The sequence below is a fragment of the Pan paniscus genome, chromosome 2, assembly GCF_029289425.2.
Source record: "Pan paniscus chromosome 2, NHGRI_mPanPan1-v2.0_pri, whole genome shotgun sequence".
NCBI lineage: Eukaryota > Metazoa > Chordata > Mammalia > Primates > Hominidae > Pan > Pan paniscus.
Genome location: NC_085926.1, coordinates 48207650 through 48234452, shown reverse-complemented (window position 1 = coordinate 48234452; position 26803 = coordinate 48207650). Strand labels below are relative to the sequence as shown.

At 44.7% G+C, this 26803-nt stretch overlaps 1 protein-coding gene and 1 pseudogene across 3 annotated transcripts in view; one reads left to right on the top strand and one right to left on the bottom strand.

Annotated features, from left to right (window-relative positions):
- ZNF589 (zinc finger protein 589) overlaps positions 1-26545 on the bottom strand; it is a 32281-nt gene extending 5736 nt beyond the window's left edge. For 2 of the 3 annotated variants that reach the window (XR_010111427.1, XM_003818422.5), the window contains exons 1-3: positions 26267-26544; positions 19804-19856; positions 6579-6705 (exon numbers count right to left, since the gene is read on the bottom strand). Coding sequence is in view for 2 of the 3 variants with exons in the window: in XM_003818422.5 (XP_003818470.1) it covers positions 6579-6705; positions 19804-19856; positions 26267-26309 (223 nt within the window). In the remaining variant the exon portion in view is untranslated. Of the gene's footprint in view, positions 1-6578; positions 6706-19803; positions 19857-26266 lie in introns of all 3 variants that reach the window. The other variant, XM_008971730.4, reaches the window with a different exon arrangement.
- On the top strand, positions 6712-15103 carry LOC129397395 (large ribosomal subunit protein mL66-like; annotated as a pseudogene).
- Positions 26546-26803: the final 258 nt, after the last annotated feature.

Below are 26803 nucleotides of genomic sequence, written 5' to 3'. Positions count from 1 at the left end.
GAGAATCACTTGAACCCGGGAGGCAGAGGTTGCAGTGAGCCAAGATCATGCCACTGTACTCCAGCCTGGCGACAGAGTGAGACTCCGTCTCAAAAAAAAAAAAAAAAAAAAATTCTTCTATTTATTAGTTAGGCAAGGGTCTTCAGTTAGGCTGATAAAGGGTCTGGCCTCCTGGATTACAAAAAGTTCATGGTTGTTTGTTATCTTCAGCTGGTTAGAAACAGTTGCAATTTAATTTTGATATTTCTTAGGAAAGTGCAGCTAAATGGTAACATTACTGTATTTGCCGACTTGTGGAAAACAGGGAAGAGCAGATCTTGGATTGGAGGACCAAGAGCCAGCCTTCTTTAAGTCAGTTGTGCCTGTCTTCTCCACTGATGAATCCTCACTTCTGGTAGAACTTGGCATGTAATCTTCCTCTAGTAAATATCTACTTATGAGTGGGGAAACTCAAATGAAGGCTTCCTATGCACATTCTTCAATACTATTCTGTACTGCATTCTACATTGGGGGACATCGAGACTAAGTGACTCCTATCTCAATCCATCCTTTCTTCTCAAAGGAAAAGTCACAAAGAGCATTCCCGTATAGGTCATAAAGACTGTTCTCTCAGTGGAAACAAATGCTTATGGTATTATGTGATTATGGTAGAGGATAATTTTAGTATAATTGTAGATATTTACAGCACTGAGGATGTCTGGATGCCTACTTGGAAGATTCTCTGTTGCGATAATATATAGAATAGATTCGGCTGTGGGTTTTTTTGGATTAAAGTAAAATATGTAATAAGTAAAAATGGAGTGCAGTGTATAATCTGAATCTAATCATGGGAAACATCAGGAACTTTTTTGTGACGGCGTTCACCATGTTGCCCAGGCTAGTCTTGAAGGCCTGAGCTCAGGCAATCTGCCCGCCTTGGTTGGCCTCCCGAAGTGCTGGGATTACAGGCGTGAGCCACGGCGCCCGGCCCTATTTGGCTTTAGTCACCCACTCCCACCACCACATTCTTCGATTCCTGATTCTAGGGCAGCACTCTATGATTCCAGGGCTTCATTTCTTCTGGATGGATGGGGGTCCTGGTTTCAGTAGCTCCTCTGGAGCAGCATAGCTTAGCTAGTCCTCATTCCCTCTTCCTGTCCTGAGAGAGTTGGAGCAGTTGGGCTGGGTGTCTGGGAATCTGATGATCAGGATGTCTGGATGGCAGCTTTGCAAGCCTAGAGTAGTCAAAGCCTGGAACACTCCTGGCCCTAGATGTAGTTCAAAGGCCAAAGGTGGTTAGCTTTCCCAAGAGGTATTGCATCTATGTCAGGGGGCTTAATTCTCACTGGCTTCTTTTCTTCAAAGGCCTAGTCAAAGTAGCAAGGATCTCATTATTTATAGAACATAGACCTTTAAAAAGTTCAGAGTTATTTGTGGTGTATTTAGAGTATTTAGGAACACATATTTTGGCATCCTGAACCCTGTCTTGTCTTTTCTTACTTTATGACTGTGGACACAAAGTTACTAATCCTTCTAAACTTCAATTTCCCGATCTATGAAATAATACCAGCATTACATTTGGTCTTTATGTAAAGCCCTACAGAGCACAAAGCGCAATGCTGGGCCCATAGTGAGTGATATTTATTATGGGGTCTATTATTATTATTAAGGATAATAATAATAATAATAGAGCTTAGAATCCAAATTCAGGTAATAAAGACCATCAGAACTTAATACAAGTGAATAAATAAATAAAAATTTTGAGTTTATTTAATCGTCAGGCAAGGGAATGAATAGTAAAGAAACTTTAGTGAATAGTTCACAGGGAGAACTACTAAATAGTAGGAAGGCAGTTTTATGGCATTTGTGCTAATTAAATATGGAAGACCAGGACTCTGCATAGGATGGAATGAATCCATGGGTCTACACATTTGGTTAAAATTCTTCTGGCCAGCACAGTGACTCACACTTGTAATCCCAGCACTTTGGGAGAACAATGAGGGCGGGATCACCTGAGATCAGGAGTTCGAAACCAGCCTGGCCAACATACTGAAACCCCGTCTCTACTAAAAATACAAAAATTAATCGGTCATGGTGGCACCGGCCTGTAATCCCAGCTACTCAGGAGGCTGAGGCAGGAGAATTGCTTCAATTCCAGGAGGTGGAGGTTGCAGTGAGCCGAGATCCCACCATTGCACTCCAGCCTGGGCCACAAGAGTGAAACTCTGTCTCCAAAAAAAAAAAAAAAAAAAAAAGGCCGGGCACAGTGGCTCATGCCTGTAATCCCAGCACTTTGGGAGGCCAAGGTGGGTGGATCACATGAGGTCAGGAGTTCAAGACCAGCCTGGCAAATATGGCGAAACCTCATCTCTACTAAAGATACAAAAATTAGCAGGGCATGGTGGCGGGTGCCTGTAATCCCAGCTACTCGGGAGGCTGAGGCAGGACAATCACTTGAACCCAGGAGGCGGAGGTTGCAGTGAGCCAGGATCACACCATCGCATTCCAGCCTGGGTGACAGAACAAGACTCTGTCTCAAAAAAATTTAAAATAAATAAATAAATATTAAAGCCAACTGGACCCCCATCCATCCAAAAGAAACTAAGCCCTGGAACCACAGAGTTCTGCCCTAGAAGCAGGAACAGAAGAATGGAATGGGAGTGAGTGACTAAAGCCAATTCTTTCTCTTATTTCATTTTATTTATTTATTTATTTGAGACAGAGTCTCCATTGCCCAGGCTGCAGTGCAGTGGCGTGATCCTGGCTCACTGCAACCTCTGCTTCCCAGGTTCAAGCAATTCTTTTGCCTCAGCCTCCCAAGTAGCTGGGACTACAGGCGTGTGCCACCATGCCCAGCTAATTTTTGTATTTTTAGTAGTGACGGGGTTTCACCATGTTGCCCAGGCTGGTCTCGAACTCCTGAGCTCAGGCAATCCACCCGCCTCAGCCTCCCAAAGAGCAAGGATTACAGGTGTGAGCCACCGCGCCCGGCCTTTTTATTTTTTTTTAGACATAGTCTTGCTCTGTCACCCAGGCTGGAGTGCAGTGGTGCGATCTTGCCTCATTGCAACTTCTGCCTCCCAAGTTCAAGTGATTCTCCTGCCTCAGCCTCCTGAGTAGCTGGGATTACAGGCACATGCCACCTCGCCCAGCTAACTTTTGTATTTTTAGTAGGGACAGGGTTTCACCATGTTGGTCATGCCAGTCTCGAAAACCTGACCTCATGATCCGCCTGCCTCGGCCTCCCAGTGTGCTGGGATTACACGTGTGAGCCACCATGCCCGGCCTCTTCCTTCTTTATTCTACATTTCTAATAAACAAGACCCTTCAACTTAAAAAAAATAAAGTCCATAATGTTCAGAGTAAAAGCCAAGCTGCTTAGAGGGCCCACTGGGTTCCACCTATTGCTTCTTTGACTCAACCTATTCTCCAGCCTTCATTTGCTCCATCTGAGCCACACTGTCCTCCCATCCTGATGATGTACGCTGGCTGGTTTCTATGTCTACAGCACCCTTCTCCCATACATATCACTGGTATATTCTAAGAATGCAGAACTAGACCCAGTGTTTAATAGTCAATACATACTTTTGAGTAAATGAGTGATAGGAGCCAAGTTAATTAAAAAAGGACTAGAGGGTTAGGCAGAAGATGTTCTCTAATACTGTCAGAACAAAAGCCTCCTTTTTATAACCTATATTTTGTAACATCTCACTTACTGTCCTGAAACAAAATTCATATTTAATTAAATGTACTCATAATGTTTTGTGTTTTTCTTCTCTCCAAGATGGAGTCTTGCTCTGTTGCCCAGGTTGGAGTGCAGTGGCGCAATTTCAGCTCACTGCAACCTCCGCCTCCTGGGTTCAAGCGATTCTCCTCCCTCAGCCTCCTGCGTAGCTGGGATTACAGGTGCACATCACCATGCCGGGCTGTTTTTTTGTTTTTGTTTTTGTTTTGTATTTTTAGTAGAGGCAAAGTTACACCATGTTGGCCAGGCTTGTCTTGAACTCCTGACCTCATGATCTGCCCGCCTTGGCCTCCCAAAGTGCTGGGATTACAGGCATGAGCCACCGCACCCAGCTGCAGAATGTTTTAATAATGTAATGCCCTATCCGAAACATAAAAAAGAAAGGAGCCGGGCATGGCGGCTCACGCCTGTAATCCCAACACTTTGGGAGGCCGAGGCAGGCGGATCATCTGAGGTCAGTAGTTTGAGACCAGCCTGACCAACATGGTGAAATCCTGTCTCCACTAAAAATAAAAAAATTTGCTGGGCGTGGCGGCACGTGCCTGTAATCCCAGCTACTCAGGAGGCTGAGGCAGGAGAATCACTTGAACCAGGGAGGCAGAGGTTGCAGTGAGCCGAGATTGCACCATTGCACTCCAGCCTGGGCAACAAGAGCAAAACTCCGTCTCAAAAAAAAAGAAAAAAAGAAAGTAATTTACAATAAAAATATTCATTTCAATATGTAATCTCTTGACAAGGCTACATTATGAGACATACCAGAGCAATCAAGTGCTTACAGGAAGATCATTGTGGACATGATAGCTACAAATGCAGACACACATGGATATGCCTTATTGATGACTACATGTGTTCTAGTGGTGACAGACCTAAGTGTGCTACGCAAGCGGTTACTCAAACACCACAACCAGCACTGCCATGAGTGATGTATTTTTTTTTCATATTGGTGAACACCTCTTGGTAAAGCTCAAAACTATTTTCTCTTGATTTACAACCTACCATGCAAAAATTATGATATTATCTAAAATAGATTTATATTCTAGAGTCAGAACATTACAAACAAATCCGTGGGCTACAGGGAAGAAAAAAACAAGGAGAGAGAGAAGGAATTGATATAAATTAAGAGAAGTTTTTAGAAGATGGAATGTGTGGATCTCATCTGAATCCCGATTCAAATTTGCAAAAAAACTTTTTTGAGATGATCAGGTAAATTTGAACATGGACTAGGTGTTGGATGATACTGAAGCACTACTGATAACTTTGTGAGTTCTGATCATGATACTGTGGTTATATAAGAAAATGTGAAGCCGGGCACAGTGGCTCATACCTGTAATCCTAGTATTTTGGGAGGCTGAGGCGGGCAGATCACCTGAGGTCAGGAGTTCGAGACCAGACTGGCTAACATGGTGAAACCCCGTTTCTACTAAAAATACAAAAAATTAGCCGGCTGTGGTGGTGCGCGCCTGTAATCCCAGCTACTCGGGAGGCTGAGGCAGGAGAATCACTTGAACCCAGAAGGTAAAGGTTGCAGTGAGCCAAGATCGCACCACTGCACTCCAGCTTGGGCAATGAGAATGAAACTCCATCTCAAAAAAAATAAATAAAATAAAATGTCCTTATTTATTGGAGTTGCACTGTGATATAAAGGAGTGGTATGTCATGATATTTGAGATTTGCTTTAAATAATTCAGCAATAAGAGAAAAAGTGATGTAGAGAGAAAGGGAAAGACGGATCAAGGATGAAAACAGTTTAACACCTGAAATGGATACAGTGAGATCCAAAGTTTCAGGGTCAAGATTAATTTGAATCAGATTATTTTAAGGCAATTTTAACATATTCTTCAGAATCAACAAAATGTATGAGCAAAAAGATAAAGAGTAACAAGACCAGATGAAACAAGACCAAATCAGATTGGCCAATTGAAAGCTAACTTAAATGGATGAATCTACACTGAAACAGAAATAGGCAACTAGGATTGAAATGAGGCCAATTCAAATTAGATTAAAGCAGTGCAAAATAGGTCTAAGCAGATGCAAAGAGAACAAATCAGAACTATTTAATTCATAGCTATGCCAGATGAAGACAAACCTTGAGAAAGATGCTGAGAGAAATGTGAGGAACTTTGAAAATCTGACTCTCATCAAGAACTCAGGAATATCGAGAATAATTTTGTATTTGCTAACCTAGTAATCAGTTTTAGTTTTTAAATAAGTGAATAAAAACATGATGTATGATATCCAGTAATCTATAAAACATCAAACTGATAGATTTATACCTTAAATGTTAAACATTTCCAACTTCTAGGTCATAGAAGGCACCTCTTACTATTCTCCTCCTTGTTCTCTGTACTCCAACCACCTTGGCCTCCTTGCTTTTCCTCCAAAGGACTAGATATGCTCCTGCCTCCAGGGCCTTGGCACTGCTTTCCCCTTGTCTGGAGCAGTTTCCCACCTGACCCACGTATCCAACCTCCTCACCTCCTTCAAGCCTTTGCTCAAATGTACTTCCTCATAGAGGCCTACCTTGATCATGCAATTTAAAAGTTCAGCCAGTTGCCTCCACACCCGGCACTTCAGATCTCCCTTAATCTGCTCTACTTATATTTATATATATCTTATACATATTTTTTTTAGCTATGTAGCACTTATTATCCTTTGACATATATAATTTACCTATATATGCTGCTTATTGTATATTGTCAGTCTACCTATACTAGAATATAAGCTCCACGAGAGAAGAAATGCTTTATTATTCTATTCACTGATATGTTCTAAGAGATTAAAACATTGGCTGGCACACTGAATATGGTCAGTAAATACTTGAATGGAAAAATGAAGGAAGAGAACATGTCCTTACCCAACGAGACCAGATTCCTGAGATTTTCCAGCATCACTTCTTTGTATAGGTTCCTCTGCTCAAGGCTCAGTCTCTTCCACTCTGCCTCAGTGAAAAGCACAGCCACATCCTCGAAAGTCACTGGTCCCTAAATCAACCGATAAATTCATATTCATCAAGTCACCATTAAGATTCACAGTGAAAATGGAACTGGTGGTCTTGGAGCATCTAGCTACGTAAGAAATTGATTTAGGCCGGGCACGGTGGCTCACACCTGCAATCCTAGCACTTTGGGAGGCCGAGGTGGGAGGTTATCTTGAGGTCAGGAGTTCGAGACCAGACTGGCCAATATGGTGCAACGCTGTCTCCACTAAAAATACAAAAATTAGCTGGGCGTGGTGGCACACGCCTGTAGTCCCAGCTACTTGGGAGGCTGAGGCAGGAGAATCACTTGAACCCGAGAGGCAGAGGTGGCAGTAAACCAAGATCACTCCATTGCACTCCAGCGTGGGTGACAGAGTGAGACTCCGCCTCAAAAAAAAAAAAAATGGATCTGCTACTTGGGAGGCTGACATGAGAGGATTGCTTGAGCCCAAGAGTTCAAGACTAGCCTGAGCAACACAGTGAGACCCTGTCTCTATGAAAAATAAACAAAAATCAGCAAAGTATGGTGGTGTGCACCTGTAGTTCCAGCTACCCAGGAGGCTGAGGTAGGAGGATTGCCTGATCCCAGGAGGTCAGGGCTGCAGTGAGCTGAGATCGCACCATTGCACTCCAGCCTGGGTGACCAGAGCGAGACCCTGTCTCAAAAAAACATACACCATATGCTTTTTCATCTTCAAGTCTCTTCTCTTCTAAATGAGTATTCAGTGGTGTTTTATCTTTAGTTACACTTGAAAGGTGGCATTGCCCTCAGATACCAAGGGAGTCACCAATCAACTTACTTCTACTGAATTCAAGCATTATTTACTCAGTGACCAACTGCTTCAGCCTATGGGTATTCCATGACACTCCTAACTTGCCCTAGATTTTTTTTTTTTTTGATACGGAGTCTCACTCTGTCACCCAGGCCGAACTGCAGTGGCGTGATCTCAGCTCACTGCAGCCCCTGCCTACCGGGTTCAAGCAATTCTCCTGCCTCAGCCTCCCAAGTAGCTGGGACCACAGGTGCATACCACCACACCTGGCTAATTTTTTTTGTATTTTGTTTTTAGTAGAGATGGGATTTCACCATGTTGGCCAGGCTAGTCTCCAATTCCCGACCTCAAGTGATCTGCCTGCCTCGGACTTGCTTTAGAATTTTAACTTCACTCTGCAGACTTTGGAAACATTTGCACATTATTCCCAGCTGCCTCTGATTACCCTGAGTACCTCTTCTCTGACTCAGCTTCTTCCTCCTATTCTCAGGTATACATCAATCTTCTTGTCCACCTTCCAAGTGGTCCTTGGCACTCTAGGAGTTGGTAATGTATATTCCAGGTTCTAAAGCTAAACTAATTAAGCTTCTAGCAAATCAAAGATGACAGTAGGGGCTGAAGGAAACACAGTGCAAGGCTACCAAGCCAGAGCTTCCTAGCATCCTCCCCTGAGAGCTGGACTATAAAAGAGATTTAATAAAACCCAGCACAGAAGTGCAGAAGCAGTAGAGAATAATAATGATGCTGAGCTAAGAGTAGGAAACTAGGTGTAGATACTGAAATCCTTGAGTGTGTGAGAAGTTTTGGGAGGGATGTCACATCTATAGCCAGCAGCCCAGGCAGTCAGGCCGCGTGGCACAGTGTACGAGGGAGGACAAAAAGTCTAGACAGCAGGCCAGGACCCAGGATTAGGCAGCCAAGGCCTGAGCGGGCAGTGGTGTGGGCTGCTGTCCCTTACATGCTTTCCATGACCTGCTGCTTCAGGCACATCCTGGTTCTCATATTCTCAGTGATCTTTCCCCTTTTCTTTTTATACCCCAGGTCTCATAATTTGTCTTGTTCAAGCCTTGTGTCTCTCATGTTCCAATATCCTCTCCATTTCTCTCTTGACTCCTCTTCCCCCTCTAGTTTTTCCACTGAAACGTAAAACAACAGGCTCAGCTACAATGGAAGCTAGGCTTTTTGCTCAGTGGATGTAGTAGGAGCCCAATCTATGGAGTCAGACCGCACAAGTCCAAATCCCAGCTTTGCCACTTATACAATACATGACCTTTGGAAGCTTACATAACCTCTCTGTGTCTTAGTTTCCACATCTATAAAATGGGCTTGATAATGACACCTACTGTCTTAATAAAGATAAAGCACTGACATCAATGCCTCACATGCAGTAAACACTTGCTATTACAATTTGCTATAACTAAGCAATAGAATGTTTTATATTTAAGTGAAAACTGATTTTTAAATTAAGTAAATAATTTTTGGTTCTCAAAAAGTAATCAAACATTCTGTCCAGTACAAGGCAAGAAGAGGAAGTAAAAAGCACAGAGACTGGTAAGGAAGAGATAAAATTACCCCTATTTGCCAAGGACACGGTTTTCTATGTAGGAAATGCAAAGGAATCTATAAAAATGATCATATAACTAATAAGTGAGTCCAGGAGGACTGAAAGATACAAGATGAACACATAAAAATCCATCGTATTCATATAGATTAACAACGACCATGTGGAAACTGAAATTAAAAACATACCATTTACAATCACTCCCGCAAAAAAGAGGTGCCTAACATAACTCCAACAAAACAACTATAACATCTGTACACTGAAAACTACAAAATGCCAATGGAAAAAAAAATCAAAGATCTAGATAAATGGGGAGGCAAAGCACGTTCATGGGTTGGAAGGCTCAACATAGTAAAGATGTCAATCTTCCCCAAAATGATCTATAGATTTAACACAATTCCCATCAAAATCCCAACCAGATTTTTTTGTAGATATAGACAACTTATCCTAATATATATGATAAGGCAAAGAAACTAGAAGAACAAAGTAAGAGAGATCACTCTACCTGATATTAAACTTACTATTTGATCACCGCAATACTTGAGACAGGGTATCGATGGAAGAATAGACACACAGATCAATAGAAGAGAACCGAAAACCCAGAAAGAGATCAACACAAATACCCCAAAGTGGATTTTTGTAAAAGTAATTCAATGAAGAATAGACTTTGCAACAAATGGCACTGGACCAACTGGATATTCACAGACAAAAAAATTAACCTCAACCTAAAATCTCACACTTTATTAAAAACAAACAAAAAAATCAAAATGAATCACGAATTTAAATATAAAAATACTAGAAAAAATACAGGAGAAGATCTATATTGGGACCTAGTGCTTGGCAAAGAGTTCTTAGACATGACACCAAAACCACAATCCATAAAAAAAAAATAATAAACCAGACTTCACCAAAATTAAAACTTTTTTCGGTGGCTCACGTCTGTAATCCTAGCACTTTGGGAGGCTGAGGCAGGCAGATCACCTGAGGTCAGGAGTTCGAGACCAGCCTGGCCAACATGGTGAAATCCCGTCTCTACTAAAAATGCAAAAATTAGCTGGGTGTGGTGGCGCACGCCTGCAATTCCAGCTACTCGGGAGGCTGAGGCAGGAGAATCGCTTGAACCCAGGAGGCAGGGGTTGCAGTGAGCCAAGATCATGCCACTGCACTCCAGCCTGGGAGACAGAGCAAGACTGTCTCAAAACAAAAAACAAAAAACAAAACAAAAACAAAAACAAAACCTTTTTACTATAGAAGACCCCCATCTCTTCCAGAACAGAAGCAGAGGGAACATTTCCTAACCCATCCTATGAATCCAGCATTATCCTAATAGCAAATCTAGATAAAGACATTAGAAATTAAAACTACAGATCAATATATCTCACAGAGATACAATACCCCCTCCCAAAATATAAGAAAATCAAATCCAGAAATGCCCAAGAAGAATTACATACCACACTTGGGTTTATTATAGTTCCGCAAAGCTGGTTCAACATTTGAAAATCAATCATTGTGGAGGTCAGGGTTGGTTTTTCAAGATGGCGGCCTTTGAGGCTCTGGTGTCTGGCTGTGGGCAGCTTCCCTGTGGGCTCCTAGCAGGCCCAGCAGTGACCAGCTGGTCTCAGCTTCCAGCTCATGGGTTCAGGGAAGTGGTGGAAATCCAAGAAGGAAAGACAACTATAATTGAAGGCCGTATCACAGTGACTCCCAAGGAGAGTCCAAATCCTCCTAACCCCTCTGGCCAGTGCCCCATCTGCCATTGGAACCTGAACCACAAGTAAAACTATGATGATGTTTTGCTGCTTAGCCAGTTCATCCAGCCCCATGGAGGCATGCTGCCCCGAAAGATCACAGGCCTATGACGGGAAGAGAACTGCAAGATTGAGGAGTGTGTGAAGATGGCCTACCGAGCAGGTCTGTTACCAAATCACAGGCCTCAGCTTCCTGAAGGAGTTGTTCCAAAGGGCAAACCCCAATTCAACCAGTACCTGACCCACTGGGGTCCCCGCACCCTCATGCCCATCTACAAAAAAAGGCCTCCCCTGGAACAGGGCGTTCATGGCCTTGGGGTCAACCCTCCTGAGGGACAATGTCTGCTACTCAAGAACATCTTGGAAGCTGTATCACTCACAGAGAGCAGAGCTTCCAGAGTTCCTCCTGCACCTGCGCTGTGGAGTAGGAGGCGTACTCACAAGCCCTGGGCCACAACTATACTCCTGCCCCACCCCACCATGACGGCCTGGCCCCTCTAACATGTATGGACAGGGGACAGTGGGATGAACTTCAGTACCCTTGGCCTCCCCAGTAGCAATGCTGGGAGCTAGAGGCAGGCAGGGCAGTTGGGTCCCTTGGCAACTGCTGTGGGGCTTGGGCCATACTCAGTGCTGGGGACAGGAGTTTTGCCCAATGGAATGTCATAAACTAGGCTCGTGGGCTTGAAAAAAAGAAAAGAAAAGAAAATCAATCATTGTAATCCACCATGTTAACAGGCTAAAGAAACAAAATCATATGATCATATCATTTGATACAGAAAATACAAAACCCAACATCTAGTGATTATAAAAATTCTCAGCTGCCAGGCGTGGTGGCTTGTGCCTGTAATCCCAACAGTTTGGGAGGTCAAGGCAGGAGGATTGCTTGAGCCCAGGAGTTTGAGGCCAGCCTGGCCAACATGGCAAGACCCCGTCTCTGGCCAGGCTCTCGCCTATAATCACAGCACTTTGGGGGGCTAAGGCAGGCAGATCACCTGAGGTTACAAGTTCGGGACCAGCCAATGTGGCAAAACCATGTCTGTACTGAAAACACAAAAGCTAGCCAGGCGTGGTTGGTAGCACCTGTAATACCGGCTACTCGGGAGGCTGAGGCAGGAGAATCACTTGAACCCGGGAGGCGGAGGTTGCGGTGAGCCAAGATCGCACAACTGCACTCCAGCCTGGAGAAAGAGCGAGACTTTGTCTCAAAAAAAAAAAAAAAAAAAAAGTAAAAACTCTTGGCCAGGCATGGTGGCTCACGCCTGTAATATCAGCACTTTGGGAGGCCAAGGTAGGCAGATCACTTGAGGTCAGGAGCTTGAGACCAGCCTGGCCAACATGGTGAAACCCCGTCTCCACTAAAAATACAAAAATTAGCTGGGCGTGGTGGCGCACACCTGTAATCCCAGCTACTTGGGAGGCTGAGGCACAAGAATCACTTGAACCCAAGAGGCAGAAGTTGCAATGCACCAAGATGGCGCTGCTGCACTCCAGCCTGACAGGTAGAGTGAGACTGTCTTAAAAAAAAAAAAAAAAGTAATAGCTCTCAGCAAACTAGAAATACAGCAGAACTTCCTCAATTGACAAAGAACATCTACAAAAAACCTACAACAAATATCCTACTTTATAGCAAGAAACTAGATGTTTTTCCTAGATAACTGGAAACATGGCAAGGATGTCTTCTCTCACCACTCCTGTTCAACATTGTACTGAAAGTCCTAGCTGTTGCAATGAGACAAGAAAAAGAAAATGTACACATATTTGAAAAGAAGTAAAGCTGTCTTTGTTCACAGATGACATGACTGTCTACATAGGAAATTCCAGAGAATCTACAAAAAGAAATAAAAAAAAAAAACCTTGGAACTAATAAGCAAACATAGAAAGGTTGCAGGATATAAGATCATCTGCTTTCCTATATGTCAACTGCTTTCCTATATACCAGCAATGAACAATTAGAATTTTAAATTTTACACACACACATACACACAGAGCACCAAAGAAATTAAATACTTAGGTTCAACTCTAACAAAACATGTACATAGTCTACATGTGAAAAACTACAAACAATGATGAAAGAAATCAAAGATGATCTAAACAAATGGTAAGACAGTCTATCTTCATGGATAGTTAGACTCAGTATTATGATATCAGCTCTTCCGATCTCAATGTATAGATTCAATGCAAACCCAGTCAAAAACTCAGCAAGCTATTTTGTACCTATCGAGAAACCGATTGTAGAGTTTACATGGAAAGACAAAAGACCTGGAATAGCTAACAAAATACTGAAGAATAAAGTTGAAGGATTCATATTACCCAATTCCAAGACTTATTATAAAGCTACATTTATCAAGACAGTGTGGTATGGGCAAAAACAAAGGCAAGTAGATCAGTGGAACAGAATAGAGTCCAGAAATGACCGACACAAACATCGACTGATTTTTTGTTTAGTTTTTTTTTTGAGACAGAGTTTCACTCGTTGCCCAGGCTGGAGTGCAATGGCACGATCTCAGCTCACTGCAACCTCCACTTCCTGGGTTCAAGCAATTCTCCTGCCTCAGCCTCCCAAGTAGCTGGGATTACAGGCATGAGCCACCACGCCCAGCTTGTTTTGTTTGTTTTTTAAGAGATAAGGTCTCGCTCTGTCACCCAGGCTGGAGTACAGTGGCATAATAATAGCTCAATGTAGCCTTAAACTCCTGAACTCAAGTGATCCTCCCACGGCAGCCTCCCAAGTAGCTAGGATACAGGTACATGCCACCAATCCCAGCAAATTTCTTAATTTTTTATAGAGATGGGTTCTTGCTGTGTTGCTCAGACTAGTATTGAACTCCTGGGCTCAAGCAATCCTCTCACTTGAGGAAAACATCAAACAAATCCCAAGTAAGGGACAATCTACAAAATATCTGACTAGCACCGGGCACGGTGGCTCACGCCTGTAATCCCAGCACTTTGGGAGGCCGAGGTGGGTGGATCACGAGGTCAGGAGATCGAGACCATCCTGGCTAACATGGTGAAACCCCGTCTCTACTAAAAATACAAAAAAAAATTAGCCTAGTGTGGTGGCAGGCGCCTGTAGTCCCAGCTACTCGGGAGGCTGAGACAGGAGAATGGCGTGGACCCGGGAGGCAGAGCTTGCAGTGAGCCGAGATGGTGCCACTGCACTCCAGCCTGGGCGACAGAGCGAGACTCCGTCTCAAAAAAAAAAAAAAAAAGAAAAATATGACTAGTACTTCCTTGGAGACGTGACAACTAAGTGTAACATGATAACCTGGATGGGATTTTGGGACAGAAAATGGTCATTAAAACTAAAGAAATCTGAATAAAGTTGGACTTTAGTTAATAACCACCATTATTATATTATTGGTTCATTAATACTAACGGTGATGGCCGGGCATGGTGGCCCACACCTGTAGTCCAAGCACTTTGGGAAGCCAAGGCAGGTGGATCACTTGAGGTCAGGAATTTGGGACCAGCCCGGCCAACGTGGCAAAAGCCCATCTACTAAAAATACAAAAAATAGCTATGTGTAGTGGTGCACGCCTGTAATCCCAGCTACTCAGGAGGCTGAGGCAAGAGAATCACTTGAACCTAGGAAGTAGAGGCTGCAGTGAGCTGAGATTGCACCACTGCACTCCAGCCTGGGAAACAGAGGGATCTTCTGTCTCAAAAAATAAAAATAAAAAACGCCCAGATTATTAAGATAAAGATCTACATAAATGAGGAAAAAATGGTCTAAATAAATGGAGAGATACTGTGCTGATGGACCAGAAAACTCAATAATGTTAAGATATTATTCTCATGGCCGGGCGCGGTGGCTCACGCCTGTAATCCCAGCACTCTGGGAGGCGTGTGGATCACGAGGTCAGGAGATTGAGACCATCCTGGATAACATGGTGAAACCCTGTCTCCACTAAAAATATAAAAAATTAGCCGGGCAAGGTGGCAGTGGCCTGTAGTCCCAGCTACTTGGGAGGCTGAGGCAAGAGAATGGCGTGAACCCCAGGGGGCGGAGCCTGCAGTGAGCCGAGATACTGCCACTGCACTCCAGCCTGGGCGACAGCGAGACTCCGTTTCAAAAAAAAAAAAAAAGATATTATTCTCCCCCAAACTAATATAAAAATTCAAAGCAATTCAATCAAAATCCCATTGTACAAATTGATAAGACTTTCAATTTCAAATTGATAGATTTCAATATTTATATAAAAATGCAAAAGACAGCTGGGCGTGGTGGCTCATGCCTGTAATCCCAGCACTTTGGGAGCCCCAGGCGGGTGGATCACAAGGTCAGGAGATCGAGACCATCCTGGCTAACATGGTGAAACCCCGTCTCTACTAAAAATACAAAATTTAGCCATGCATGGCAGCATGTGCCTGTAGTTCCAGCTACTAGGGAGGCTGAGGCAGGAGAATCGCTTGAACCCGGGAGGTGGAGGTTGCAGTGAGCCAAGATTATGCCACTGCACTTTAGCCTGGGAGACAGAGCGAGAATCTGTCTCAAAAAATAATAATAATAATAATAAAATTTAAGGACTTACACTACCTGATTTTAAGACTCACCATAAAGCTACTACATTAGTGAGGAGCACAATACAAATGTGAGAAGAGTTCAATGGAGCAGAACACAGCACCGAGAAAACAGACCCACAATTGATTTTTCTTTTTTTTTGAGACAGGGTCTCACTCCATCACCCAGGCTGGAGTGCAGTGGTGTGAACATGGCTCACTGCAGCCTCAACCTCCCAGGCTCAAGAGATCCTCCTACCTCAGCCTCCCACATAGCTGGGACTACAGGTGAATAACTCCAGCCAATTTTTTGTACTTTTCGTAAAGATGAGGTTTCGCCATGTTGCCCAGGCTGGTCTCAAACTCCTGGGCTCAAGCGATCCACCTGCCTTGACCTCCCAGAGTGCTAGGATTACAGGTATGAGCCACTGTGCCTGGCCCCACAATTGATTTTTAACAAAAGTATCAAAGGAATTCAATGAAGAAAGGAAAGTCTTTTCAAAAAAACAGTGTTGGAAGAACTGAACGCCCAAATTTAAAAATAAAGAACGCCAATCCCCATCTCATACCACACCAAAAAAAACTAAAAATCACCGCAACTTAAAGGTGATTTTAAATTAAACAGTTTCTTTTTTTTTTTTGAGATGGAGTTTCACTCTGTTGCCCAGGCTGGAGTACATTGGTGCAATCTCAGCTCACTGCAACCTCTGCCTCCCAGGTTCAAGTGATTCTCCTGCCTCAGCCTCCCGAGTAGCTGGGATTACAGGTACGCATCGCCACGCCCAGCTAATTTTTTTTTTTTTTTGAGATGGAGTCTTGCTCTGTCACCCAGGCTAGAGTGCAGTGGTGTGATCTCAGCTCACTGCAACCTCCGCCTCCCAGGTTCAAGTGATTCTCCTGTCTCAGCCTCCCGAGTAGCTGGAACTACAGGTGCGTGCTGAGATTTTCCAGCATCACTTCTTTGTATAGGTTCCTCTGCTCAAGGCGCAGTCTCTTCCACTCTGCCTCAATGAAAAGCACAGCCACATCCTCAGAAGTCACTGGTCCCTAAATCAACCGATAAATTCATATTCATCAAGTCACCATTAAGATTCACAGGGAGAATGGAACTGGTGGTCTTGGAGAATCTAGCTACATAAGAAATTGATCTAGGCCGGGCACGGTGGCTCACACCTGCAATCCCAGCACTTTGGGAGGCCGAGGTGGGAGGTTATCTTGAGGTCAGGAACTTGAGACCAGCCTGGCCAACATGGTGAAACCCCGTCTCCACTAAAAACACAAAAATTTCATATTTAAAAAACCATTTTATAGTTTTAACAAACGTCATCAAAATTTTAAAACTCTTGCTCATCAAAAGACGTTAAGAAAACGAATAGGCAGGCTCTAGGCTAGAACAAAATATTCACAAAACAAATATAAGACAAAAGACGGGGCAGGTGTGGTGGCTCACGCCTGTAATCCCAGCACTTCGGGAGGCCGAGGAGGGCGGATCACCTGAGGTCAGGAGTTCGAGACCAGCCTGGCCAACACGATGAAACCAAGTCTCTAATAAAAATACAAAAATTAGCCAGGCGTGGTGTCGCATGCTTGTAATCCCAGCTTCTCAGGAGGCTGAAGCAGGAGAATCACTTGAACCCAGGAGACGGAGATTGCAGTGAGCCAAGATCGTATCACTGTACTCCAGCGTGGGCAACAGAGGGAGATTCTGTCTCAAAAAAAAAAAAGTTGTTCTCAAAGAAGCAGAGAGTAGGCCAAGTGCAATGGCTCACACATGTAATCCCAGCACTTTGAGAGTCCAAGAGGGGAGGACTGCTTGAGTCCAGGAGTTTGAGACCAGCCTGGGCAACATAGTGAGACCCGTCTCTATTTAATAAAAAAAAAAGAAAGTAGAGAGTAAAATAGTAGTTACCAGAGGATGGAGAGGAGAGGGGAGAGGAAAGCAGGAGAGAGATTGGTCAATAGATACAGAACTACCTTATACAGGATGAATAAGTTCTGGCGTTCTATTGCAAAGTAGGAAGCTTAGAGTTAACAATAATAAATTGTATTTTTTTTTTTTTTGAAATGGAGTCTTGCTCTGTCACCTGGGCTGGAGTGCAGTGGCTCGATCTCGGCTCACTGCAACCTCCACCTCCCAAGCTCAAGTAATTCTCCTGCCTCAGCCTCCTGAGTAACTGGGATTACAGGCACCCGCCACCATGCCCAGTTAATTTTTGTATTTTTAGTAGTGATGGGTTTTCACCATGTTGGCCAGGTTGGTCTCGAACTACTGACCTCAGGTGATTCGCCCATCTTGGCCTCCCAAAGTGCTGGCATTACAGGTATGAGCCACTGTTCCCAGCCAGAATTGTATATTTCAAAATAGCTAGAAAAGAGGCTTTTGGATGTTCTCATCACAAAGAAACAATAAATGTTTAAGGTGATGGATATGCTAATTACCCCGATTTGATCATTACGCAAGGTATACATGTGTGAAAACATCACATTGTACCCCATAAAAAGGTACAAACATTATATGTCAATCATAAATTGTTTTAAATGTGTCAAAACTTTGAACAGACACATCAAAAAAAGGAAGCTATGTGAATGCCTAACGAATAGCTGTAGAAGTGCTGAACTCAAAAGGTAAATTCAAAATTTGTGCATTTCACTGTATATACATTTTACCTCAGAAAAAAATCAGAAACGATATTGAATTCTACTTAATAATATGCATGCTGAAGTATTCAGAGGTGAAATGTATTGAGATCTGCAACTTACTCTGAAGCGCATGAAAACATAAGATGGGCCGGGCGCAGTGGCTCATGCCTATAATCCCAGCACTTTGGGAGGCCGAGGCAGGCAGATCACCTGAGGTCAGGAGTTCTAGACCAGCCTGGCTAACATGGTGAAACCCCATTTCTACTAAAAATACAAAAATTAGCTGTGTGTGGTGGTGCGTGCCTGTAATCCCAGCTACTCAGGAGGCTGAGGCAGGAGAATTGCTTGAATCCAGGAGGTGGAGGTTGCAGTGAACCGAGATCGTGCCATTGCACTCCAGCCTGGGCGACAAGAGCGAAACTCTGTCTCAAAAAAAAAAAGAAAAAAAAAGTTGGGGCAGATAAGGGAATACGGGAAAATAAAGGATAAAGGCAGCTACTTCCCTGATAATGAAGTAATTTGCTCCCAAGTCACCCTCATCTGTATCAATCAAGCTTGGCCCCTATGGCCTGGAAGCTGCCCTAGAGACTGGTACAAAACCTCCTGAGAAGAATGGTGTGCCTACTATGTCTCCTATACTCTATCCCTTCATGAAGCTACGCGAATTTAATGCAGGGTTAAAGTACATTGCATACCATGAATTTGATTATCAATCCAAACCTAAGACCATTCTTTGTGGCTGTGCATTGTTTTAACAGCTACAGGCTAACACTTAGTCTTTCCCTGTACTATTTTACAGTTTTAGCTGTCTTCATCATAATTATTACCAGTGTCATTATTTCCTGTCTCTATGCATCATTTCCTAAAAAATCTTGGATCTTTGAGAATAAGGACAGTGAATTTAACAACTCTATTTGGCTAGCTCCCAGAATCTCACACAGTCCTGTGCCCAGAAACCAATAAATTAAATTTCTGGTATAGCAAAGATCACAGGGGTTGGGGGAGAGGGATATGCAACATCAGAACAAGGGGGTGAACTCTAAGAGGCTCTTCATCCAAAACATAACCCCATTTCGTAGAGTTGGAAAGTGTGTTCTTTTATCATTGGGTAGTTTTCTAGGAGAAAAAAACAGTCAAGAAGGCATCACAGAAAATTCATGGTTTGAGATCAGAGAAATCTGGATTTAATTCCTGACTCTACCATTTGGCCATCCACGTGTCCCTGTGCATAAATCATGTAATCCCTCTAAGCCAGATGATCTCATCTCGCAAATGGGGACGTCACCACCCATCTCCTACAGCTGTTAATGATTTAAACACAGGACTGAAATATTTATGGATTAAATGGTATGATGCCTTGGATTTTCTTTAATCCAGTGGGAATGGAGATGAAATAAAATTGGCCATGAGTTGGTAACTGCTGAAGTGGGATGATGGATACAGAAGAGTTCATTAACTCTTTTTCTACTTTTGCATCTTTGTTTTCTAAAACAAAATGTGAAAAAGAGGTCCAATGTACAAGATCAGACTATTAGATACTATTAAAGTGTTATAACTATTTGTGCAAATGTTGATGTAGGGAACTTTAATAGTGCATTTTAGGATCTTAATAACCCAAGGTTTTTATAAAAAGTTACCATTATATTTTAGAATACTCTGAATTAAAATTAAACTTGGTCATGTTTTTGTATAAGCTCAAAAAATAGAAAGACTAAGTGCAAAAACCATTATATATAATAAGCCTAGAACGATGGCTAACACAAGGCATAAACCACTTAAATGTTAATCACTTCCTCCCTTCCCAAGAAAGACAGATGAGCCCATTCTCTGAGAAATGAGCCAGCATTTCAGAAAAGAGAAGGGCGGGCCCAACTCACCAGATATCTAGGCTTCTCTTCCCAGGGCCAGGCAGAATCCTTGGCAGGCAGAGCTGCGGAAAGACAGAAGCAACCTTGAGAAGCCAGCCCTACCAGGCCCATCATGAGGATCCCCAAGAGCCCTCTGAGCCTTGGCTGTGGCCACCTGAGCCTTCTCAGCTGACCCAGACCCCGAGCTCCTCTCACCTCCTGCCTTATGCTTGAGTCAACTTCTCTATGCTCTGCACCACTTCCCTATTACATTTTTACAGAAACACTGATCTTAATTAAATGTAGTAAGGTAAACTCTAAGCACTCATCATATTTCTACCCTAAAAATTAGCAAAACTGTTGAGACAAGGCATCATTTCCCCCCATGTGTTATGTGACTCCAGTTACATGTTTTTTTTTAATTTATGAAAATGGACCGAGCACAGTGGCACACGCCTATAATCCCAGAACTTTGGGAGGCCGAGGCAGGCAGATGACTTGAGGTCAGGAGTTTGAGGCCAGTCTGACCAACATGACAAAGAAACCCCAACTCCACTAAAAATAAAAAAATTAGCCAGGCATGGTAGTGCACGTCTATAATCCCAGCTACTCAGGAGGCTGTGGCAGGAGAATCGCTTGAACCCAGGGGGCGAAGGTTGCAGTGAGCAGAGATCACGCCACTGCACTCCAGCCTGGGCAACAGCAAAACTCCATCTCGAAAATAGTTTATGAAAATGTTAGGCCAGGCGCGGTGGCTCACGCCTGTAATCCCAGCACTTTGGGAGGCTGAGGCAGGCCGATCACAAGGTCAGGAGATCGAGACCATCCTGACTAACACAGTGAAACCCCATCTCTACTGAAAATACAAAAAATTAGCTGGGTGTGGTGGCGGGCACCTGTAGTCCCAGCTACTCAGGAGGCTGAGGCAGGAGAATGGCATGAACCCGGGAGGCAGAGCTTGCAGTGAGCCGAGATCGCACCACTGCACTCCGGCCTGGGCGACAGAGTGAAACTCCGTCTCAAGAAAAAAAAAAGAAAATGTTAAACACAGAAACAGAAGTCTGTGATTTAATGAAAATATTTTTTTAAAATGTGTCAGGCCGGTTTCAGTGGCTCACGCCTGTAATCCTAACACTTTGGGAGGCTGAGGTGGGAGGATCACTTGAATCCACGGCTTCAAGACCAGCCTGGGTGACAATGAGACCCACATCTCTAATAATAAAAATAATAATTATTATATTGTTTTAAAAACTTGTCAATGTTATTCCTTATTTTACAAAAGAGCATGAGTAAAAGGAGAAAAAAGTATTAAAGACCATTACAACAGCATTTCTAAAGCACAGCTTGTCAGACTCTCATTCCTCTTCAAATTATTGTGGAACTGATTGATTGATTGATTGATTGAGATAGGGTCTCACTATTGCCCAGGCTGGAATGCAGTGGCACAATCTCTGCTCATTACAACCTCCACCTCCTGGGCTCAAGTGATCCTCCCACCTCAACTTCCCTGGGATTACAGGCATGCACCACCATGCCCAGCTAATTTTTGTATTTTTTGTAGAGATGGGGGTTTCACCATGCTGGCTAGGCTGGTCTCGAACTCCTGACCTTAAGTGATCTGCCCACATTGGCCTCTCAAAGTGCTGGGATTATAGGCATGACCCACGATGCCTGGCCTATTGTGGAATTTTAAAAGGTAAGATTTTAACATCTCTGGAGGGAAGCTCAGGCTTTCCCTGCCATATCTTTGTTTTTTTTTTTGAGACAGAGTCTCACTCTGTCACCCAGGCTGAAGGTCAATGGCACGATCTCGGCTCACTGCAACCTCCGCCGCCTGGGTTCAAGCAATTCTCCTGCATCAGCCTCCCAAGTAGCTGGGATTACAGGCACTTGCCACCATGCCTGGCTAATTTTCGTATTTTTGGTAGAGACAGGGTTTCACCATGTTGGCCAGGCTGGTCACGAACTCCTGACTTCAGGTGATCTGCCTGCCTCGGCCTCCCAAATGCTGGGATTACAGGCGTGAGCCACCGCGCCCAGCCTTCTCTTCCATATCTTTGCTGAGGGGAAAGAAGAATGTTTTTCTGATCCTTGGGTGTCACTGATTCTGAAAGTTCAGAAAAGGAACTGGGATGTCGTATTTCTAACCTGTGACCTGTGCCTTTGTAGAAGGGACAGAGTCTGGGGAAGGGAGTGCCTCTCAGGGGGACGAGGGTCTTAGCAGCAGTCTGAAGCTTCCTCCTTGACACCCTTTATTCCAGGCATATGTGTTTATAAGATACATAGAAGCTGGCCAGGCTCTGCACGGTGCCTCATGCCTGTAATCCCAGCACGTTAGGTGGCCGAGGTGGGCTGATTGCTTGAGCCCAGAAGTTCGAGATCAACCTGGGCAATGGTGAACCCCATCTCTACAAAAAATAAAAAAATTAGCCAGGCGTGGTGGTGTACACCTGTAGCCCCAGCTACTTGGGAGGCTGAAGTGGCAGGATCATTTGAGCCCCAGAGGCAAAGGTTGCAATGAAGTGAGAGATCACACCATTATACTCCAGCCTCAGTGACAGAGCCGGGGAAACCCTGTCTCCGAAAAGATACATATAAGCTTATAATGGCTGGGCGTGGCTCAAGCCCATAATCCCAGCACTTCGGGAGGCCAAGGTGGGCGGTAAGTAGTTCGAGACCAGCCTGGCCAACCTGGTGAAACCCCGTCTCTACCAAAATCGCAAAAATTAGCCAGGTGTGGCGGCGCATGCCTGTAATCCCAGCTTCTCGGGAGGCTGAGGCAGGAGAATCACTTGAACCCGGGAGGCGGAGGTTCCAGTGGGCTGAGATGGTGCCACTGCACTCCAGCCTGGGCAACAAGAGTAAAAAACTCCATCTCAAAGAAAAAAAAAAAAAGCTTATAATTCGTCCCATCTATTTTTGAGCTCCCCAGAGTAATAGTGCAGTTACTGTGGGGAATTAGGCTAAGGGTAGCCTTGTCCTTGGGTTTGCAAGAAAAAAAAAAAGGCCCTAAATGTGATAATGACATCACCCCTGCTGAAATCATCACCCCTGGAAAACACTCTAAACAGACCCCAGCAACAACTCTGGCTTTTGTACTAAGTGATGAGAATGTGTCAAGTGATTTCATAAAGACATATATACAATTTCTCCTCTTGCATGCCCTAGAAAACCATTATCCTGGCCCCATAATATGTGCCTACACTATGTATCTATCCAGAACTGCACATTTTTGTGTAAATGGAGCAGCATTTTAAAATTAAAAATATATATATAAAATTATAGTCTTGTTTGATAACTGTCTGGGGTAATTTTCCAAGTTACTGTTTTCCTGACTAAACTCAGGAGGAAAACAAAGCAATCTTACTATTTCAAGTTCTAAAGTTTTAGAAGAAGAAAAACTGAGTACCATTATTTGGCCACTCCCAGTGGCTACATCTGAGCAAAGCACAAGGCAAGGAGGCAGCTCCTCAGTCTTTTCAGCAAAAAAGACCATCTAAGCCTCTCCCTTCCAGAGGGACAGGTGGTTCTGATTCCACTGAGCAGGTGGGAAAAAAATGAGGGACACACAGTAACCTCACACAGCTGAACTAAGGGATCCTACCTCCTGAGTCCTGACTCTGCCCTGACTCCTTAGGTGCCTCTCCCCAGCATGAGACCACTCACAGGCAAATCCTTCAGAGAGGCAAATAAGTCCTCCAAAAAGGGAACAGGTGCTGAATCACAGGCACACTCCAGGACCTCACAATGTGCCTCCGCCCATGTTGGACACATCTGGGAAGCACTTAGGCAAGTCAAAGAACCTTTCTAGCTCTGTGACCACAAAACATCTTCTTTGCCACTCATGACAAGAGGGAAAAGTTATTCTCCTTCTAAAGTTCAACTTAGTGTTACTGTCTTTTTTTTTTTTTTTTTTGAGACAGACTTTCACTCTTGGTGCCCAGGCTAGAATACAGTGGCGCGACCTAAGCTCACTGCAACCTCCACCTCCTGCCTCAGCCTTCTGAGTAGCTGGGATTACAAGCGCGCACCACCAAGCCCAGCTATTTTTGTATTTTTAGTAGAGACAGAGGTTCACTATGTTGGCCAGGCTGGTCTCGAACTCCTGACCTCAGGTGATCTACCCGCCTCAGCCTCCCAAAGTGCTGTGATTACAAACGTGAGTCACCGCGCCCGGTCCATTGTCTTTACTTTCTTTAGCTTTGCTATCCAATTGAACTGGTCTTGGCACAGTAGGCAGAGACAAAGCCCACCACCCTCAAAGAGTGGATGGAAGGAGGCACAAGGGCTCCCACACAGGACAAACAGCTACATGCTGAACAATGGCTTGTCAAACTACACACAAGCCAAATCCAGCCTGCCACCTGTTGTTAGACCACCCAAAGGCTAAGAATAGTCTTTACTTCAGAAAAAAAAAATTTTAACACAAAGATGAAGTCTCACTATGTTGCCCAGGCTGGTCTCAAACTTCTGGGCTCAAGTGATCCTAGCCTCAGCCTTCCAAAGTGCTGGGATTACAGGCGTGAGCCACCATGCTGGGCCAGTTTTTACATTTTTAATTGGCTGAAAAAAAAATCAGAAACAGAATATTTCATAATAATGAAAATTATATATGAAATTCAAATTTCCTTTTTTTTTTTAGAGTCTCATTCTGTTACCCAAGCTGGAGTGCAGTCATGCGATCTCGGCTCACTGAAATCTCTGCCTCCAAGGTTCAAGCAATTCTTGCGCCTCAGCCTCAGAGTAGCTGGGATTACAGGTGTACGGCACCACACCCAGCTTATTTTATTTTATTTTATTTTTAAAGTAGAGATGGGGTGTTGCCATGTTGACCAGGCTGGTTTTGAACTCCTGGGCTCAAGAGATCCTCCTGCCTTGGCCTCCCAAAGTGCTGGGATTACAGGCGTGAGCCACTGCACTCAGCCGAAATTCAAATTTCAATATCTATAAAGAAAGTTTTATTGGAACACGGCAATGCTCATTCGTTTACCTATGGTCTTTGGCTGCTTTCACACAACAGCAGACCACTAGTCATAACAAAGACCGTGTGGCCTACAAAGCCTGAAACATTTACCACCTGGCCCTTAAAAGAAAATGTTTGCAAGACCAGGTGCAGTGGCTCACGCCTATAATCTTAGCACTTTGGGAGACCGAGGCGGGAGGATCCCTTGGGCCCAGGAGTTGGAGACCAGCCTGGGCAACATAGGGAGACCCTGTTTCTAAAAAAACCAAACAGAAAAAAGTTTGCCCAGCCCTGTTCTAGACTGTTCCTGTTGTTACATCCAAAGTCATTTGGGGCCGGGTGTGGTAGCTCACACCTGTAATCCCAACACTTTGGGAGGCCGAGGCAGGTGGATCATCTGGGGTCAGGAGTTCAAGACCGGCCTGGCCAACATGATGAAACCCCGTCTCTACTAAAAATACAAAAAAATAGCCAGGCGTGGTGGCGTGTCCCTGTAATTCCAGCCGCTTAGTAGGCTGAGGCAGGAGAATCGCTGGAACCTGGGAGAAAGAGGTTGCAGTGAGCAGAGATCGCCCACTGCACTCCAGCCTGGGCTACAGAGCAAGACTCTGTCTCCAAAAAAAAAGTCTTTTGGGCCGGGTGGGGTGGCTAACACCCGTAATCCCAACATTGTGGGAGGCCAAGGTGGGTGGATTGCTTGAGGCCAGGAGTTCGAGACCAGCCTGGCAAATATGGCGAAATCCCCTCTCTACTAAAAATACAACAGCCGGGGTGGTGAGGCGCCGCCTGTAATCCCAGCTACTCCGGAAGCTGAGGCACGAGAATCACTTGAGCCTGGGAAAGCGGAGGCTGCAGTGAGCCTAGATCCCGCCACTGCACTCCGGACCGACTCAAAAAATATAAAAATATAATATACTCCGGGCGCGGTGGCTCACGCCTGTAATCCCAGCACTTTGGGAGGCCGAGGTGGGCGGATCACGAGGCCTGGAGTTCAAAACCAGCCTGGCCAACATGGTGAAATCCCCGTCTCTACTAAAAATACAAAAATTAGCCAGGCGTGGTGGAGGGCGCCTGTAATCCCAGCTGCTCGGCAGGCTGAGGCAGAGAACTGCTTGAACCCGGGAGACGGAGATTGCAGTGAACGGAGATCGCGCCACTGCACTCCAGCCTGGGCGACAGAGCGAGACTCCGTCTCAAAATAAATATGATATAATATAATAATACAAAATGCTGTTCTTCAGTTGCACTCCACACATCTCAAATGCTCAGCAGCCATTTATGGCCAATGACTGCCGGAGTGCACAAGTGCAGGATGCCCGGTGAAGAGTCGTGGAGTGAGCACCGTGGAGACTGTACGGGACACCTAGGGAGGAACCTGGCCCCCCAGGGGAGTAAGAGCCGCTGTAGGGGTAGTCAGCGCCTCACACAGCTCGCACCCCACGCGCATCCCTGGTGGATACGGCCGACGCCTGCGCGGCGCCTGCGGCTGGAGCACCGAATGGGGGAGGCGGTCTCGCGGCCCCGACTCACCTTCCGCAGCCCAGCCCAGTAGCTGCTCCCGCGGGGCCCACATCTGCGCACGCACGCACGAAGCAAACGAGGTAGCAGCACCGTGTGTGAAACGGATTATAATGCGCACCGCGGGCCACTGGCGGCGCCAGAAGAAAGAAGCAGGACTGGGTGAAGTGCGTCACCGCGCGGCGCGCAGCCTGCCGGGAAGCGTAGTTCTCGGGGCGGAATGCGGCTTGTGCAGGGCGAGAGAAAATGCTGAGGCGCACTTTGACCTTCTAGGTCCCCTTCGGCCGCAATATTTGGGGTTGTGCTTACCACAGGTACCCATAAGCAAAATATAGTGTTGTTTTCCATGGTTGTAAACATTATATAAATACTAGCTCTTTTGCGCAGTTCTATAATGACACGTGTTGACCTGTTCATTGTGTGTTCACTGCTGTGTGGTATCTAATGTAGAAATACACCAGGACTCCAATTGGACAGACTCATGCGCATCCATGGAGAGCTTCTCAAGGACAGTGGTTCGCAAACTTGTTGTTAAAATCCTTTTACACT